Consider the following 16,952-nt stretch of genomic DNA (forward strand, 5'->3'; position numbering starts at 1 on the left):
GTTTTTGAAGTATTATTTCCAGTAGCACCATCCACATTGGAAAACAGAAATCTCAAGAGTGACTCATCACATGATGTTGCTCAAAGTTCCAAGTTCCATGCGCCCCACTGCAGTAACTTTGTAAGAGGATTACCTCTCAACTATGTTAATCTAATAATGAAAGAAAAAAATTTCTTCCTAGTCAGTAGTTTTCAATCAATTTAACTCTTATGATGGGGTTGCAACAATTAAAAGCATAAAGATTTTTTCCATCAAACACTGAAGTAGTTTTACACCCTATAAATCCCTTAAGTAAATCTTCCAGCATACATGGGTTGCACATGTATTGTTGAATCATGAACTTTTGCAAGACTATATAGCCAATGTAGCATCAACAATGTGAGACTTTGATGCTTAGCTCCTGTTTCAGGTAAATGTTCCTTTAAACGCTTGCCCTGTGTTTTCAAGGGCAGACTTTCCTCTGTGAGATAAATCACCATATTTAACATATGCAAGTCCACTTTTATTATGAATGTGTTTTCAAGACATTGTATATAAAGTTTCAGAGATTCAAAGAGACGAGCTTGACACAGCCAGAATTACAGGTGCATAATTCACAAACAATACAACACTTTGCAGTGTGGTAATAAGAAAACTTTCAATATTGTTGTTGTATACCAAAAGCTGTAATACTGTATTGGGTCACAAGTAGACCCTCAAGAAGGCAGACTGAAAGTCCTTTCCAAAGCATTATTACCTATAGCCTCAAAAGTGACCAGTGAGACAAGTAAACTCCTGCAACTGTATTTATTGGTTTAGTTAACCATGAGTTCTTTTCAAAGTTTTGCACAACCTTCCTTATTGAATCAGTTGTAGAAACTGTTCCTTGAGTAATACATAATAAATGTACAACTAAAGCATGAATTTAATAATTGGATTGTGACATATGTATACAAGTTATGAAACCTTTTCAGAAACAATGGGCTTTGCAAGACTAGTGATCCTCAAGCCAACAGTGTGAGGCTTGAATGCTCAGCTACACTTTCAAATGAATGCTCCCTGTTGAACAAACTGTGCTCCTCCCCCATGTTTTCTAGGGCAGAGCTTCCTGTCAGAGAGAGATCTATGCATTTATTAAGTGTACAAAAGAGTTTTCACTGTTAATTATTTTACAAAATGGAATTTGGAAACAAAGTCAGACTATAATAGACCAGTTAGTTATCATGTAACCACATAAAGTATTTCATTATAGAAAATAGCTCAATTGCACAATTAGCTTGAGCCTCATACTTGATAAAGACTGACACCATGTGGGCAAAACGAGCAGGTTCATATCTTTCTATACCAAACTATAGAAATCTACAAGGAAAACACTGCTATTCTCACTGTGTCACTCATCACATTCTATTAAAATAGAGTGTACACAACTGTACAGCTACACAAATTTTAAAAATGAAGCCTATTCAATGACGATGAATGATGATTTTCAGTGAGTAAGTTATATTTCAGTCATCTTTAAGGCCTCCAAAGACAGCTGTGGGGACACTCTTCTGCTCAAGCTGCACCTCTGTAAAAGGCCATGAAAGGAAGACAATTAGTACATGAATTGTCATGAGTAAAACATGTATGCCTGAATGTTTAAACAAGTACAAATTTTTTTCAGTTTTGCTGCTGAGGCCAGGCCTGTCTATCACTCACCCTCCGGTCCTTGGTCATCATCTTCATCCTCGTCATCATCATCAATGTCAATCTCATCAGGATTGGCTTGTTTGGAAAGCTCAGCCAACTCACTGCGAGAAGTATCACTCCTGCATAAGCAGATGAGGAAAATATGACTTAAGTGATTCCTTTGGAGGATGTAGTCCATTTTAATAAAGATACTTCTCGATGAAGTGAAAAGATGAACAACAAACCTAACAAAGAGAATCTTCTCTTTGGGCTTGGGTTTGTCCTGTTCAGCTTCTGCAGCAAGCTGCTGTGCTTTCTGCTCCAACATCTTCATGTCATCAATTCCCATTTGGCCTGGAGCAAGATCTGACACTGAATACACAATCAAAACATGGTCACATGATAAAAAATGGATGGACAAACACAGAAACATTAGAAAAGATATTACTACATTAACTCTTGTGCTGTTCTGGTGTGTAACCTCAGGATTTTATCAATATAATTCAAACATTCCCCTAACATCCCATACGGTGCATTCATGGTACCAGCCTAGTGAAGAAAATTTTTGTCAGAGACTAACAAGCTAGTACAAGCTTACTCACCAGTGCCTGTGGCACTTGTTGTGGCCTTCAGCATCTGAGAGGACATAAAGTTGACCTGGGTGTTGTATGTGGCCTGGACACTGCGTTTGATCCTCAGCATTTCTCTAATGGTGTCCTCATTACCATGGCGGATCTCAAATTCTTTCCAGGTCTGCCAGAAATTAGCTGTCACCTGAAAGATCAAGTTCATAAATAAGTTAAGAGCAATTATGAAGTATTTATACATCACTGATGGATATGTGTTATTTTATTCAGATAAAGCTAATGGCTGGAGGTGGTTTAGCTCACCCTTGGGTCACAGATCTGGGAGCAGTAGGAGTAGATTGCTCTGGCCCGATCAATCTCACCCAGTTTACTCTCCATGTCAGCAAATCGCTGACACATATCCCTCGCATGCTCATCAGGAAGGACCTAGATAAATACAAAAAGTACATATCAGATTTGAATAAAACAACTGAACACAATGTATGTGTTATTCTTTATCAATTTTTCAGAAAAAAGGGTTATTAAAGAAGGCAGCATAGGGATTTTCATTTGATCACGGAGAGCACAAAACAATGCTACCATACCTCAATAGCTTTTTGGTAAATTGCTCTGGTATAGGTAACTCCATAAATTTCAGCTGCTCTCTTGATGTAGATATTGAACATGTGATGTCTCTCCTCAGTTTCTACTGCCTGTGTTGCTCTTTCATAGACAGCCATGGCGTGTCGTGCCAACCCATACTCCTCCTCCAATTTGGCATACAACAGGTAAATTGCTGAAAAGCAAGGCATTGCAGTACATTTGATTTCAGTGTATTTTATTTAAAAGAAAACAATAATAATAATGTTGAATATACAAGAGTTGTCAATGTCATTTTAATAAAGCTACTTACTCTTGGCAAACTTGGCGGGGCAGCCATCCAGCGCTTGTTCAAATAAATCTCTCGCTCTCTCCAGCTTTTTGCCCCCATATCGATCAATGAACTTGGTGAGGTAAGTGTTCCAGATGTCATACACATTGGGCCACCTGAAGAGAGCGATACCACGCTCATATGCCTAAAAAGGTGTTAACAAAGACATTAAAGAATTCATTAAAAGGGTTCTGGGACAGAATAGGCACTGAAAGTAAATGTGGGTTTAGTTAATTAGCGGCATGTTATTACTTTGAAGCTTTCTTCAAAGTAGTTGTGCTCTTCAAGGAACATGGCATAATTGATAATGATCTGTGGCGTTGCGATGCGGAGGTCAATAATGCGGTCATACACTGCTTTTGTAGACTGAGGAGAAAAAAAAAGGATGGAGAAAGAATTACATTAAACATCAACGAAGAGATAGCGATTCTCAGACCACTGATTAATAACTCAGAGTTTATCTGCCATATGCTTTAAACCTACTGCACTTTGTTGGCTCATATAATATACTGGAAACTTAGACGTGTAGTGAACATACCTGGAAGGTGCCAAGACTCTCCTCCAAGTCTGCCAGCATAGACCAGACCTTCAAAGACTTGTACACTCTGTTCTGGACTGGCTCAGATGCATCAAAGTACTCTGCTTTCTTGGATGGGATGGCAGTAGCTTTCTATAGTCAAATCATTGAAGAAAAGCATTTTTACAAAAATTGAGAGGATTCATATGTTTAAAAAGGTACAATCAGGCACATTTCACTCATTTCTCAAATTTCCCATAATTTATGTGCAGGGACATGGAATTGTTTATCATTATCATTCATTTCTTTGTTGAGATTACAAAATCTCTAAACAAGCAGAGCTGCCCCAAATATATTTTCTAGTAAATGCTTTAATCTCCTAGGGTCATAAACTACCCAGTGTGCACTATGCACTTGGGTTTTGTTTCACCGAAAAGCAAGTGAACATCTGTACAATGTCTGAAAGGTGGAGAGAGCTAAAGACAAAGCAACCATCATGCAAAACTTCTAGATTAAAGATTATTACAATATGTAGTAGTAGGCTTTATCTATAGTCAACTGTATCAGTACTAAGGTGTTCAGTTTGAAAACATGCTCCTAAAAACATTAGTTTTCTAATATTGTTGTAGTTTCTAGGTCCTGCCACTAGATGTTACCAAACATCGGTTATAAATGGTGCTACTATTTTACCTACTGCTCTCATAATAATGCCTGCAGATGTGATACAAATGTCTCACCCTCAGTATGCGCAGTGCCTGTTCATAGTTCTCGTGGCGAAGCTCCATCTCTCCATATTCACACCACACTGCAGCAAGGTCATCTACCTGCTTGTAGTTCACCTTGGTAGCCTTCTCAAATATTGTCCTGGCCTGAGTGAGTCAGTAAATATAAGACATATCAAGAATACAGAAACACATCTGATCTGAAGTGCAAAAAGTTTGAGAATCCCTGTGGGAAGACCTCCATGACTTACATCATCCAGCTGCTCATTTTCCTCATAGAATTTTGCAAAGGAAACCCAGAGAGAGTGAGGCTTCCCTGTGGCCTTCATTGGATCCACAGTCTGTACTGCTTCAGTATAAGTGTTGATAATCTGTTGAGAACATGGTGAGCATGGATTCATTAGTAATGTACTACATAAAGGCAGTGTTACCTATTTGGTGTTTGTTACCACTATGAATTGTGTGTACCCCGTCTAAACTATATGTAGAAAAAGACTTAAAACTCACCTGCCGTGGATTGCCCTCATACAACTTTACCCGCTTGTGCCACTCATGGACATTATGAGGGTTCTGTCTCAGCAGTACACTGTTCAAGAGGAGGGGCCGCCGCGCTATCAGCTGCTCAAAGCGGGCCAGTCTGAGCTCCAGGTCTATGTCATCTGGGAGGAGAGGAACAAAGAGTACAGCATACATGAGAAATGAAGTGAAAGCAACAAGTGTACACATACAGAATGTATATTAATATTAATGAATCCAAACACACCATCTTCATCCTGCCCCATCTCAGCAGTGGTCTCCATCTTGGCAGCAATCATGCTCTCCTCAAACTGGGCATAACTGTCAAACACTTGTGTGAAATCCCTTACTGTTACCACTGTAAGGATGGCCTCCTCATACACATCGCGGGCCTGAGAAAGCAAAGACAAATAACTCAACTCAATCAAATTCATAAGTTTAATATAAAGCATAGCAGTATTTTGGATAAACAATTTTCAATATGTTAAGTGCTTTATGTTATGAATGAAAATGGAAGCTATTTAGAGGAAACACACTTTCTCAAAGTGGCCACTCCTGATGTAATAGTCAGCCAAAGAGCACCAAAGTTTTCCAAGTTGGTCTGTGAAGCGAGTGAGGCCTCCTCGGATGATGGCTCCCACATTCAGAGAGGTCACCTTATCAGGGTTCTGGGAGATCAGGTCGCACAGCTCATGCCACAGCTGTCCAATAAACAAAAAAGTAAAATACTGATCTATCAATTTTCCTCTTCAGCTTTAAAAACAAAAAAACAAACAAGGCACATTGGGAGGTGCTTGGGATGAGAATAAAATCTTACTTGATAGTTGGATTTGCCCTCTTTGGACACAAAGCTTTCATCATTGACAACAGCTGCTAGTCTCAAAGCTGCTTCATCCAAGCGGCCAACAGAACGTAAGTAGTCTATGTATTCCTCTGCATTTTCTGGAGAAAGCTACATGGTACAGAGCGCAAACAGCACATTTTAATGAAATTTTCATTCATGTAGAAATTTTTTTACTACAAATTTTAACTTCATGATTTAATGTTGGCTTTCCTTTCAAATAGCAATTTCACCCATAAACAATAATCCTAGTTTGATGAGTGAATATGATTATTAGGAAATGTATTAACTCTTAATCAACGTTAGGAGTTCTATATAGTATGATGTTGAAGCCTTTCAGTTTTTTTTGGTTATTTTTAGCAAAACATCCTCCAGACTAAAACAGCAAATCCAGTAGCCTTTCACTTGGCTAAGAATCTTTAAACACTTACAGAAAATGTTTACAACATACATTGCAATATGAGTCATGATTTCAGTTGGAATGGTAATTTTTTCATTTTAATTTAATTTAAATTAAAAATGATGGGAATGTGATTTTTGTACCAAACAAGCATGTCCGGTTACATATGGAGAATATGATTTGCAGGCTGAAGCATCTCTCTAGCATTACAATGCTTATTTATGGTATGTTGTGACACATTTAACATTATCAAAAAAGTTGCAGTTCCTGCGATTTGGATATTGCACTTGCCCATATTGCGATTTCAATTAAATTTCAATTAATTGTGCAGCCCTAATTCAGACCAGTTGTTCCATAATATGACATCCTGCTGTATCACATCCATTTCCTTATGATGCCAGTGAAAGTGTGCAAATACACTTATCAGTAATCTTTGTGCGTGACATCCTAAATGACAACTGCTGAAAGGAACTGATTTGTGTACTATGTTCTCACCTTAAGGTACCTGCGATACACCCGGATAGCTGTCTCAGGCAGGGGCAGGTTACGAACAAAGCGGAGATACAGAGGCCAGATGCGTGGGTGCTGAGTGACAGGAAGAGCTCTGAGTGCACGGTCAAATGTTCGCCGACTTCTCGTGATCTTGCATTGAGACACAAGGAACTGGCAGTAATCTAGCCATATTCTAGGCATCTAGTTTAAGTAAAAACAGATAATTAGTTTCAATCACAACTTCCACAGACCATAGTATAATAGCATGTTTTTACTGTAAATATGTTCAGCATGGAGTTTTATAGGAAGTATTACCTTGTGCATGAATACCAGTGCCCTTTCATGGCAATTATTGACCTCCTCATAGGCTGTTTCAGTGATACATTTTCCTTTGACTTGTTTCCGTCTCTCTCTCAGATAACTGTACCACAGTTTATAGCTGTAAATAAAGGGACAATTGTTGTTAAAAAGAGTTAAACCATAAGCAAATAGTTTAGTGCAAGGTCTTAAAAATGATATGGCCATTTTGACACTACCACCTAAATACTTATCTACTTCTTTTAACAATGCACAACAATGTTAGTTACATTTTAAACAGTGACAATGTTTGACAAATTTCCAATTTTTATCACCGAATTACTCGTATTTAAGTAAAGTATAAATAAAACACTCTAAACACCCCCTGTTTGTTAGTTACCTGCCAGGCAACTCTTTAAGAGCCCGCTCATATATCATGTTCAGGGTGGATTTGGGTCCGTTCTGTTTGAATTCGATGTAACGCATCCAGCACTTGACTGAGTATGGGTTCCTGATGATCTCCTCTTCATAAGGCAGATCATCGTCCTCCTGACATAGCCGGAAATCACAGCACAAAACACGTCAAACACAACTCAAGCTCAGTAGTATTAACTTTTGAAAGAGTTAACACTGTGCCTGCTAAAGCTAACATTAGCGCGATAGCGTAACTTTACTGCAACGTTAACAATGTTCATTCTAAATTAAATTAACCATTGACAGATTAACTATAATTTTTGTGAGTTCAGATTTTAACTACTTTAACAATTTAGAAGCCAAGCTTGTCTAACTACAAAATTCTTCCTAGTTTATTAATCACAACAACTTCGGCAGTTAAACACACAGACAGTAAAATTAGCTAGCTAACACTTCACAGTTCCGGTCAAACAATGATAGGTAGCAGTATACTGTATGGTATGACTTACAAACACAACATCAGTTTTTCCGTTTAAGGATGGCATTTCTTCCTAGAGAGTGAATGGTACAGTAGAATGGCCTTTGCAGATAATAAGTAATGCTAACTTTAGCTAACACTAGGTTGCTGACTTTTCAAAGCGTGTAATCCTCGGTGGTAGTTTCCGGCTTCGTCACAGACTACGCCAGCACGTAACAATGGATAAAAACTACAAACGTCAAAATGTTTGTAGTCCGGAAGTAATGCTCAGTTAGTAAGCCCTGACAGACAATGTTTTTTAATACTCTAAAATGTTATGCCCATAAAATGGATCTCGGATCAAATATCTAACGTGTGCTTTATGTGACATTTACAAAGGCTCTCTTTTAAATTATGTTGTGTCACCTTACCACAGGTAATATTAACTTTTCATTCATGGAGAGTAAGTTGGCTGTACGTACCTGCTGGCAGAAATCATTTTACAACAGGCCATATATATATATATATATATATATATATATAGAGAGAGAGAGAGAGAGACATATACACATATATAAATGTGAAACATACAGTAATACAAATACTGCAAATGCATTCATTTATATGTTTACAATGTAATAATAACTGACTGGAACATGTAGAAGAGAAATTTCTGGTATTGTACTGTATATCATACACCATAATGACTGATACTGGAATGACTGTAGTTTTAACTGTTAGAGAAAGTGATAACCTGGAGTGTGAGCAGAATTCCGCAATTGAAATCTTCTACTACTAATCACAAATGAGATACATATTTGTCTTTAACTCATGGTAAGCTCTGCTGATGACTGCTTCTTTTACTGCACAAGAGAAATGCTTGTTCAGCTGAAATGTGCACAGTGCAAATCTAAGCAGCAGGTTATTACGGCTCAAATGACAGCCACTGTATCTGAGCCATAATAACACTACATGATCTTGAAAGAACTACAAAATGCAACATAATTGCCACTGTAAAAACAATAATCTTGGCTATTATTTTCCCAATGCCCTTATGAACACACAGAAGAATGCAAAATGTTTTAATTATTGAAGTGCTGTTTTTTTTCTAATAAATGAATCTCACTATATTCATATATTTCAACATAGTGCCCCTGTCCCCCACGTTTCACCCCTGCAAGGGTGAAATGTTTGTCTATATTATTAGGATACATGAGATGTAATTATTATTATTGTTTAAATATAAATGAATAAGCCAACTGTGAACAGTTCAAGTGTGCTGCAGCAAGTCTTGCAAATCACAGATAATTGTATCTATTTGAGTAAAAGGGATGCGAATATGTAAAATAAATACTATGGTAAATTTCTAAAAGGTTTGGTAAGTTTACAGTTTATAGTTACAAGGTTGAATATTAAGTTATAAAAATGAAATTAAAACTATTGTGTAATTCAATGTTAATAGATGCAAAAGACATTTGGAGAATTGTTATTTTCACAGTTATGTAGGCAATTTTATTATGGAGCCAATGCCAGCAATGTCTGAAAACCAGAGTTGCATAGTTTTTCAAGGACACTGAGTTTCCATAACACCAACAACATCCTTAGAATCAAATGTGGCACCAGGATAAAGAGCTTTGATATCCAAGCAGGACTTAATATAGGTCTTATCTCAGCCTGGTTGGCAAACATCTTTCTTGTCCTTTTAAGGCAAGGTGTCATACCACTTGAACTTCATGGAAAAGGCCTTACATTCAATTTTATTAGAGGAATATGAGATGTGCCAATGGCCTGCAACTGTATACCAGCACCACTTGGGTGCTTCTCCAAAATTAAGTTCCAAACCTGGCTATGAGCATGTTTCATTGCAAGGGTAAGTACAGACAACATCTCATTATAAAACGATGAAATCCCTCTCAAGTTAGTCAGAATCTAAATTTATATGAGTAAATTATTTATTGGAGCAAATTAGTGGTTCAAAAACCAGGGTGTCTATTGCACAGCAACTATTTTGGGACATACTTTATTACCATCACTCCTACATTTTGTAAGCAGAAAGAAAGTTAAATCCAATGCTTCTCTATGAAACTCACTGCATGATAATAATGTCACATGGCATTCTCTTCAAAATTAATGTATCATGTGTGAGGGATATAAAGTAGCAAAGATAAGTGTTATTTTACAGATATTGGCGATACTCATAAAATCTCCATGATACTCAGTTTTAATGTATTTCAGAGATCTGAAATGTGGACATGCTGACACTGACACTCAATACCAATGACATTTAAGTGTATCTTACTAAGAGCAAACAGTTTATGCATTAAAAAAGGGATGTGAAGGCACAACTCCAATAATAGATTATTTAAATCTTTATTTGTAAAATGAATTATGTTTTGATCTTATTGTGTACCATACATAAAATATGAGAGAATAAAATGTACAGTATCTAATGATATAATACAATTTGAACCTTTTCTATTAGCTTAGTTTCTACCTTTTAATTTTCAGTCTTATTAAAATTGTACTAAAATTCTTATCTTGGCTTACTGGAGTGATTTAACATTTTTCAGTTGTCTTGTTTTAATATTGTTTCAAAAATTAAGCAATGTTATATCTTACACACAAAAAAAGCCTACTAAACCTGCAATGTCACAAGATGGGTCTTAAGATGACAGGGATGTTTGACCAAATTGAGAGGCAGGCTGCTGCTGACCAGGCAGTTCCAGCGTCTATATAAGAAGTAGCTTCAGACTCCTCTGAGAACTGAAAGGCATCCCACACAGGTTAGTGCTTTGTGTGTCTTTACACTTCTCAAATTCTATTTTACTTAATATTTCATAAATGTTGCATGACTCTTTGTTATCTAACTGACTCTGTTTGTTATGTTTTTCATGTCAAGTAATCTTTAAGAGATAATATTTTTAATCAAAGATATTATTTACAAATATTTATTTATACTTATAAACAAATTTGGCAACTACTCTTAAGAGTTCAACTACTCTTAACCTAGAAAAGCTTTGCAATGAATCTGTAATTTGATGTTCTTTGAAATATAAAAACACTTTGGATTCACTGATGAGGCTATGAAAATGGTCTTGATGGTGGTATAGGTACTCACATAACAGAGTTAATTGTAAAGGCTTATTGAGCCATAAAAGCTTCCACAAATATGTTAAAATTTAAGTAGTGTAACTGCTAGGCAGTGTAAAATGTTTTAATTTTGTGTCCTATTCAATGACCATCTCAATCTCTCTTGAAAAGCATCCTTGGGCAACAACACAACTGTGCCACTCAGTTCACATACGGAGGTAAGACATTTCTGCAATAGAACAATCTCCATAATATTAAAATACGAACACTACTAAAATAATTCAACACAATTATAGACTCGTTTGAACTTCCACCTTCTCAGTCTCATCTAAATGTTCTTAAATTGATTGAATTTCCACAACTAAATTTAAATGAAAAACCAACTAAACTTTATGTGTTCATGTTTAATTATCTTTTCATAGCATCTTGAGACTCCTCCAGAGACTACACCGCTCATTCTTTTTTGAAACGAGCTGAGGTATAAGCTGTCACCATAAAAAAACGCATGAAATCTCCAATATCAGATGGAAAATACACCACAGAGATTTCATGTTGATATGTTAACTATCGTGGACTCTCATTTTTTCAGTCTCGACTAAAGTGCCACCATGAGCACAGATGCAGAAATGGAGCAATATGGCCCGGCGGCCATCTACCTCCGGAAGCCAGAGAGAGAGAGGATTGAGGCACAAAACACTCCTTTTGATGCCAAAACAGCCTTCTTTGTGGTTGATGCTGATGAGATGTACCTCAAGGGTAAACTTACGAAGAAAGACGGTGGCAAAGCCACAGTTGACACAGTTACAGGAAAGGTAGGTGAATAATTACACAATTTGAAATACTATATTAAAATGCATTTTTGTCCACCTGTTTCATTCACAGACTTTAACTGTAAAAGTTGATGTCATTGAATTGATAAAACTTTGTATGAAATATCTTTGTAAAAGAAAATGTATGAACTCTATTTCCTATTCAGACAGTCACTGTAAAAGAGGACGACATTCATCCCATGAATCCTCCAAAGTTTGACAAAATTGAGGACATGGCCATGATGACCCACCTCAATGAGCCTTGCGTGTTGTATAACCTCAAAGATCGTTATGCATCATGGATGATCTACGTAAGTGTGTAACTTAACATTTAGATCAGTGAATGGATACAGATCAACAATAAACAACCTTTTTCTAGTCGTGGTTTGTTTTCTCCACATTACTACTCAAAATGAAGTTTAAACTGAAATGGTGTAAATGTTGAATATAGATGCAATGAATTTCAGAGTGCACTCTCCTCTCTTTTCCAGACATACTCTGGCCTGTTCTGTGTCGTCGTGAACCCATACAAGTGGCTTCCTGTGTATGATGCTATTGTTGTGAATGCATACAGAGGCAAGAAGAGGATTGAGGCTCCACCCCACATCTTCTCCATCTCTGACAATGCCTATCAGGCCATGCTCACTGGTAAGATATTTTATTTAAGGAGGACACATGACACACTAAATGAGACACAGCAGATATGACATGAAATATGTCTCTATTACAACCATATATATTTATTTGATTTGATGTTGTTAATGTATCTAATATTATCTAATGTATTTGTTCATTTCAGACCGTGAGAACCAGTCTATCCTCATCACGTGAGTAATAAATTAAATTAACAGAATAATATTACAGATTACAGATATGAAAAAAAAAACTCAAGATATCCCTCCCTTCTCCTAGGGGAGAATCTGGTGCAGGAAAGACTGTCAACACCAAGCGTGTCATCCAGTACTTTGCAACAATTGCAATGACTGGAGGTAAGAAAGCAGATGCAGCACCTGGAAAGATGCAGGTAAAATGGTCTTTACAGAAAAAATAGTCAGAGATTTATCTGTTTATGCATGGTAAACAATCTACAAGATATATTCTAATATCTTTTTGTAGGGTTCCCTGGAAGATCAAATCATTGCAGCCAACCCTCTGCTGGAGGCTTATGGTAATGCCAAGACTATCAGGAATGACAACTCCTCTCGTTTTGTGAGTAAAAATAAGCTAATTAACATTAGTTTTTTGAGCTGCATATCAAGTATCATACTAACCAAAATCTGATATATTTAGGGTAAATTCATCAGAATTCATTTTGGAACCAGTGGCAAACTGTCCTCAGCAGATATTGAAACTTGTAAGTCCATGTCTACTTTGTTTGAACTTGCACTTTGGTATGATGCCAGTTTGGAAACGGTTTCATTGATATTTGTTGGATGACGTTATACATGGAATATATTGTCTGCCTTTGATTTGTTAAACATAGATCTGCTGGAGAAGTCACGTGTCACCTTCCAGTTGTCTGCTGAAAGGAGCTACCATATCTTCTATCAGCTGATGACAGGCCACAAGCCTGAGCTTCTGGGTATGTTAAAAGATGTCTTAAAATTGTAAAAACACTACAAACAGTATCAAAAGAAAACCTCATGAATTTTGTGTTCGCCCTTCTAGAGGCTCTTCTGATCAGCACCAACCCCTATGACTATCATATGATCAGTCAGGGTGAAATCACGGTCAAAAGCATTGATGATGTGGAGGAGTTCATTGCAACAGATGTAAGATGACAAATTAGTTAAATAAAGAGTATAATGAGGGAAATGTTGCAATTACTGATAACTTTACTTCATTTCCACTGCAGACTGCCATTGACATCTTAGGTTTCACTGCTGAGGAGAAATTGGGCATCTACAAGCTCACTGGTGCTGTGATGCATCATGGCAACATGAAATTCAAGCAGAAGCAGCGTGAGGAGCAGGCTGAACCTGATGGCAATGAGGGTAATAATCAAAATAATACCACACTCATGTAAGTTTTCTGATCTGAAAATACTATTCAAGTCCATGTGACTTAGCACTCTTGTCCACCTTTCCTTTAGAGGCTGATAAAATCGCTTACCTCTTGGGCCTGAACTCAGCTGATATGCTGAAAGCCCTGTGCTACCCAAGAGTCAAGGTCGGAAATGAGATGGTGACCAAAGGTCAGACCGTTCCACAGGTAATGAAGTGAAATTAAATGTTTTAAAAATGATAAAATATTTGCATGTTCACATGAATATACTGTATTACTCAGGAAATTTCAATGGTGAAATCGTTTTTAGGTCAACAATTCCGTTAGCGCTCTGTGCAAGTCTATCTATGAGAAAATGTTCTTGTGGATGGTCATCCGTATCAATGAGATGCTGGACACAAAGCAGCCAAGACAGTACTTCATTGGGGTGTTGGATATTGCTGGATTTGAGATCTTTGATGTGAGTGATCAGAAAAACATCTAAGCAGTATTACATATGAAAACGATAAAACAAAGCATTTGAATATATTCCTGTGATTACAGTTCAACAGCTTGGAGCAACTCTGCATCAACTTCACCAATGAGAAACTGCAACAGTTTTTCAACCACCACATGTTTGTCTTGGAGCAAGAGGAGTACAAGAAAGAAGGCATTGAATGGGAGTTCATTGACTTTGGTATGGACTTGGCTGCCTGCATTGAGCTTATCGAGAAGGTAAGTGGCCACTCAGTTAAACATGATTCTTTTTTTTCATCTGTAAATTGTTGCTTCCACAGTTTAATTTTTTAACATGAAATGTAAATTCTTCTCAGCCAATGGGCATTTTCTCCATCCTTGAAGAGGAGTGCATGTTCCCAAAGGCCTCTGACACAACTTTCAAGAACAAGCTGCATGATCAGCATCTTGGCAAAACCAAGGCCTTTGAGAAGCCAAAACCTGCAAAGGGCAAGGCTGAGGCTCACTTCTCCCTGGTGCACTATGCTGGTACAGTGGACTACAATATCAGTGGCTGGCTGGACAAGAACAAGGACCCCCTGAACGACTCAGTTGTTCAGCTCTACCAGAAGTCTTCAAACAAACTGCTTGCTCTTCTGTATGCTGCCCATGCTGGCGCTGATGGTGAGACTCTCATCAGTCAAAACTGTTAATCAGTTAATTTTTGTTACTTGGTTAGAACATGCAGTTTTCATGTAAATCTGGACATATAAAACAAAGGCAATTATTCAGTGGCATTGATGAAACTTTTTTGGTAAAACAGAGTGACTAATACATTGCTTTTGCTGATTGAAGCTGGTGGTGGTGGAAAGAAGGCTGGTAAGAAGAAGGGTGGCTCCTTCCAGACTGTGTCTGCTCTTTTCAGAGTATGTATTGTTTCATCATTGGATAACAATTAAAACTCACATCTTGAAATAATGTTTGACCTATTATCTTATAATTGTGATCCACAGGAGAACTTGGGCAAGCTGATGACCAACTTGAGGAGCACTCATCCTCACTTTGTGCGTTGCCTGATTCCCAATGAAACCAAGACCCCAGGTAAGAAGCCCAGAGACCTGCTTTTTGCATTTTATGTTACACTGTGTTACAAAGAAATATTTTAAAATTTATTCATTTACTCTCAGGTCTTATGGAGAACTTCTTGGTCATCCACCAACTGAGGTGTAACGGTGTGCTGGAAGGCATCAGAATCTGCAGAAAGGGCTTCCCCAGCAGAATCCTCTATGGTGACTTCAAGCAGAGGTGTCTACAGTTTTCATTATATGAAAGTCAGGCTCATTTCAGATGAGGCATTGTGATGGTTAACACAAGGAAGATATGAAAGGAAAATACAAGTAACAATATCATTTTGTCTTGTAGATACAAAGTATTGAATGCCAGTGTCATCCCTGAGGGACAGTTCATTGACAACAAGAAAGCTTCAGAGAAGCTGCTGGGATCCATTGATGTGGACCACACTCAGTACAAGTTTGGGCACACAAAGGTTAATTCTTGCAGAAAATATTCACAAATTTTTACTTATGGAGTCATCCTTTTGTATCAATATTTATTATGATTACCTTGATTTGACCCATAGGTGTTCTTCAAAGCTGGTCTGCTGGGTGCCCTGGAGGAGATGAGAGATGACAAACTGGCTACATTGGTAACCATGACTCAGGCTCTCTGCAGAGGATACCTCATGAGGAAGGAGTTTGTTAAGATGATGGAGAGGAGGTAGAATTATCATACATTACTAAAAACTGTACTGTCCAATTATATAGATATTTTTCTTCAGTTGTTATCCTCAGCATTTCAATGAAATCACATAGCAGTAGAAATGACAAAATATCTGTAAATATGTTTTCCAGGGAATCCATCTTCAGCATCCAGTACAATATCCGTTCATTCATGAATGTGAAAAATTGGCCATGGATGAACCTGTACTTCAAGATCAAGCCTCTTTTGAAGAGTGCTGAGACTGAGAAGGAGCTCCAACAGATGAAGGAGAATTATGAGAAGATGCAATCAGACCTGGCTACTGCCCTGGCCAAGAAGAAGGAACTGGAGGAGAAGATGGTTTCCCTGCTGCAGGAGAAGAATGACCTGCAACTGCAAGTAGCAGCTGTGAGTAGAGAACAGAAATATAAGTGACATTGGGGAAATTGAAAAAAAAAATATATACAGTCGGATCCTTTTCAGTCAGATGTTCTGTGTGTGTCTAAATACTAATAATACCACATATATGCTCAAACTATAGGAAGGTGAGAACCTATCAGATGCTGAGGAAAGGTGTGAAGGGCTCATTAAGAGCAAGATCCAGCTCGAGGCCAAACTCAAAGAGACAACTGAGAGACTGGAGGATGAAGAGGAGATCAATGCTGAGCTGACTGCCAAGAAGAGGAAGCTGGAGGATGAATGCTCTGAGCTGAAGAAGGACATTGATGACTTGGAGCTCACCTTGGCTAAAGTGGAGAAAGAGAAACATGCCACTGAAAACAAGGTTCGGTCCATTTAAGTCGAAACTTAAATATATGTACATTCATTTTTTAGATATATGGTTGACATTCAAATGAGCCTTTCATACAATTTTCAGGTGAAAAACCTCACAGAGGAGATGGCATCTCAAGATGAGTCTATTGCCAAGTTGACCAAGGAGAAGAAGGCACTCCAAGAGGCCCACCAGCAAACACTGGATGATCTCCAGGCAGAGGAAGACAAAGTCAACACTCTGACCAAGGCCAAGACAAAGCTGGAACAGCAAGTGGACGATGT

At 37.7% G+C, this 16,952-nt stretch overlaps 2 protein-coding genes across 2 annotated transcripts in view; one reads left to right on the forward strand and one right to left on the reverse strand.

Annotated features, from left to right (window-relative positions):
• Positions 1-480: 480 nt before the first annotated feature.
• xab2 (XPA binding protein 2) lies at positions 481-8,008 on the reverse strand. The gene is made up of 19 exons (XM_023404393.2): positions 7,853-8,008; positions 7,330-7,478; positions 6,948-7,071; positions 6,636-6,833; positions 5,717-5,851; positions 5,436-5,600; positions 5,147-5,291; positions 4,891-5,042; positions 4,635-4,754; positions 4,399-4,530; positions 3,683-3,814; positions 3,397-3,510; positions 3,127-3,289; positions 2,819-3,009; positions 2,538-2,660; positions 2,250-2,421; positions 1,893-2,019; positions 1,678-1,787; positions 481-1,546 (listed from the first exon to the last, which is right to left on the reverse strand). Exons 1-19 carry the CDS (start codon positions 7,886-7,888, stop codon positions 1,485-1,487), a joined length of 2,550 nt encoding a protein of 849 aa, XP_023260161.1. The 5' UTR covers positions 7,889-8,008; the 3' UTR covers positions 481-1,484.
• A 2,531-nt stretch (positions 8,009-10,539) lies between these two features.
• Positions 10,540-16,952, forward strand: part of LOC111653721 (myosin heavy chain, fast skeletal muscle) — a 21,630-nt gene continuing 15,217 nt past the window's right edge. Inside the window, exons 1-23 of the mRNA XM_087173474.1 lie at positions 10,540-10,583; positions 11,062-11,108; positions 11,313-11,368; positions 11,480-11,702; positions 11,867-12,010; positions 12,191-12,347; positions 12,499-12,526; positions 12,612-12,723; positions 12,816-12,908; positions 12,990-13,053; positions 13,183-13,281; positions 13,368-13,471; positions 13,555-13,693; positions 13,792-13,910; positions 14,014-14,163; positions 14,247-14,417; positions 14,516-14,822; positions 14,994-15,064; positions 15,152-15,239; positions 15,326-15,443; positions 15,561-15,684; positions 15,778-15,914; positions 16,049-16,304. Of these exons, the coding sequence (XP_087029600.1) occupies positions 11,499-11,702; positions 11,867-12,010; positions 12,191-12,347; positions 12,499-12,526; positions 12,612-12,723; positions 12,816-12,908; positions 12,990-13,053; positions 13,183-13,281; positions 13,368-13,471; positions 13,555-13,693; positions 13,792-13,910; positions 14,014-14,163; positions 14,247-14,417; positions 14,516-14,822; positions 14,994-15,064; positions 15,152-15,239; positions 15,326-15,443; positions 15,561-15,684; positions 15,778-15,914; positions 16,049-16,304 (2,685 nt within the window). The 5' untranslated portion in view covers positions 10,540-10,583; positions 11,062-11,108; positions 11,313-11,368; positions 11,480-11,498. The remainder of the gene's footprint in view (positions 10,584-11,061; positions 11,109-11,312; positions 11,369-11,479; positions 11,703-11,866; positions 12,011-12,190; positions 12,348-12,498; positions 12,527-12,611; positions 12,724-12,815; positions 12,909-12,989; positions 13,054-13,182; positions 13,282-13,367; positions 13,472-13,554; positions 13,694-13,791; positions 13,911-14,013; positions 14,164-14,246; positions 14,418-14,515; positions 14,823-14,993; positions 15,065-15,151; positions 15,240-15,325; positions 15,444-15,560; positions 15,685-15,777; positions 15,915-16,048; positions 16,305-16,952) is intronic.

This window comes from Seriola lalandi, unplaced genomic scaffold, assembly GCF_002814215.2.
Source record: "Seriola lalandi dorsalis isolate HSWRI2012SDOR001 ecotype SW California unplaced genomic scaffold, Sedor1 jcf7180002054240, whole genome shotgun sequence".
Lineage (NCBI taxonomy): Eukaryota > Metazoa > Chordata > Actinopteri > Carangiformes > Carangidae > Seriola > Seriola lalandi.

Coding starts and splice junctions, on each gene's coding strand:
- xab2 (XM_023404393.2), bottom strand. CDS start 7,888: ATGCCATCCTTAAACGGAAAAACTGATGTTGTGTTT. Junction 6,834..6,947: donor CACTGGTATTCATGCACAAG/GTAATACTTCCT, acceptor TACTTAAACTAG/ATGCCTAGAATATGGCTAGA. Junction 4,755..4,890: donor ATGAGGGCAATCCACGGCAG/GTGAGTTTTAAG, acceptor TGTTCTCAACAG/ATTATCAACACTTATACTGA.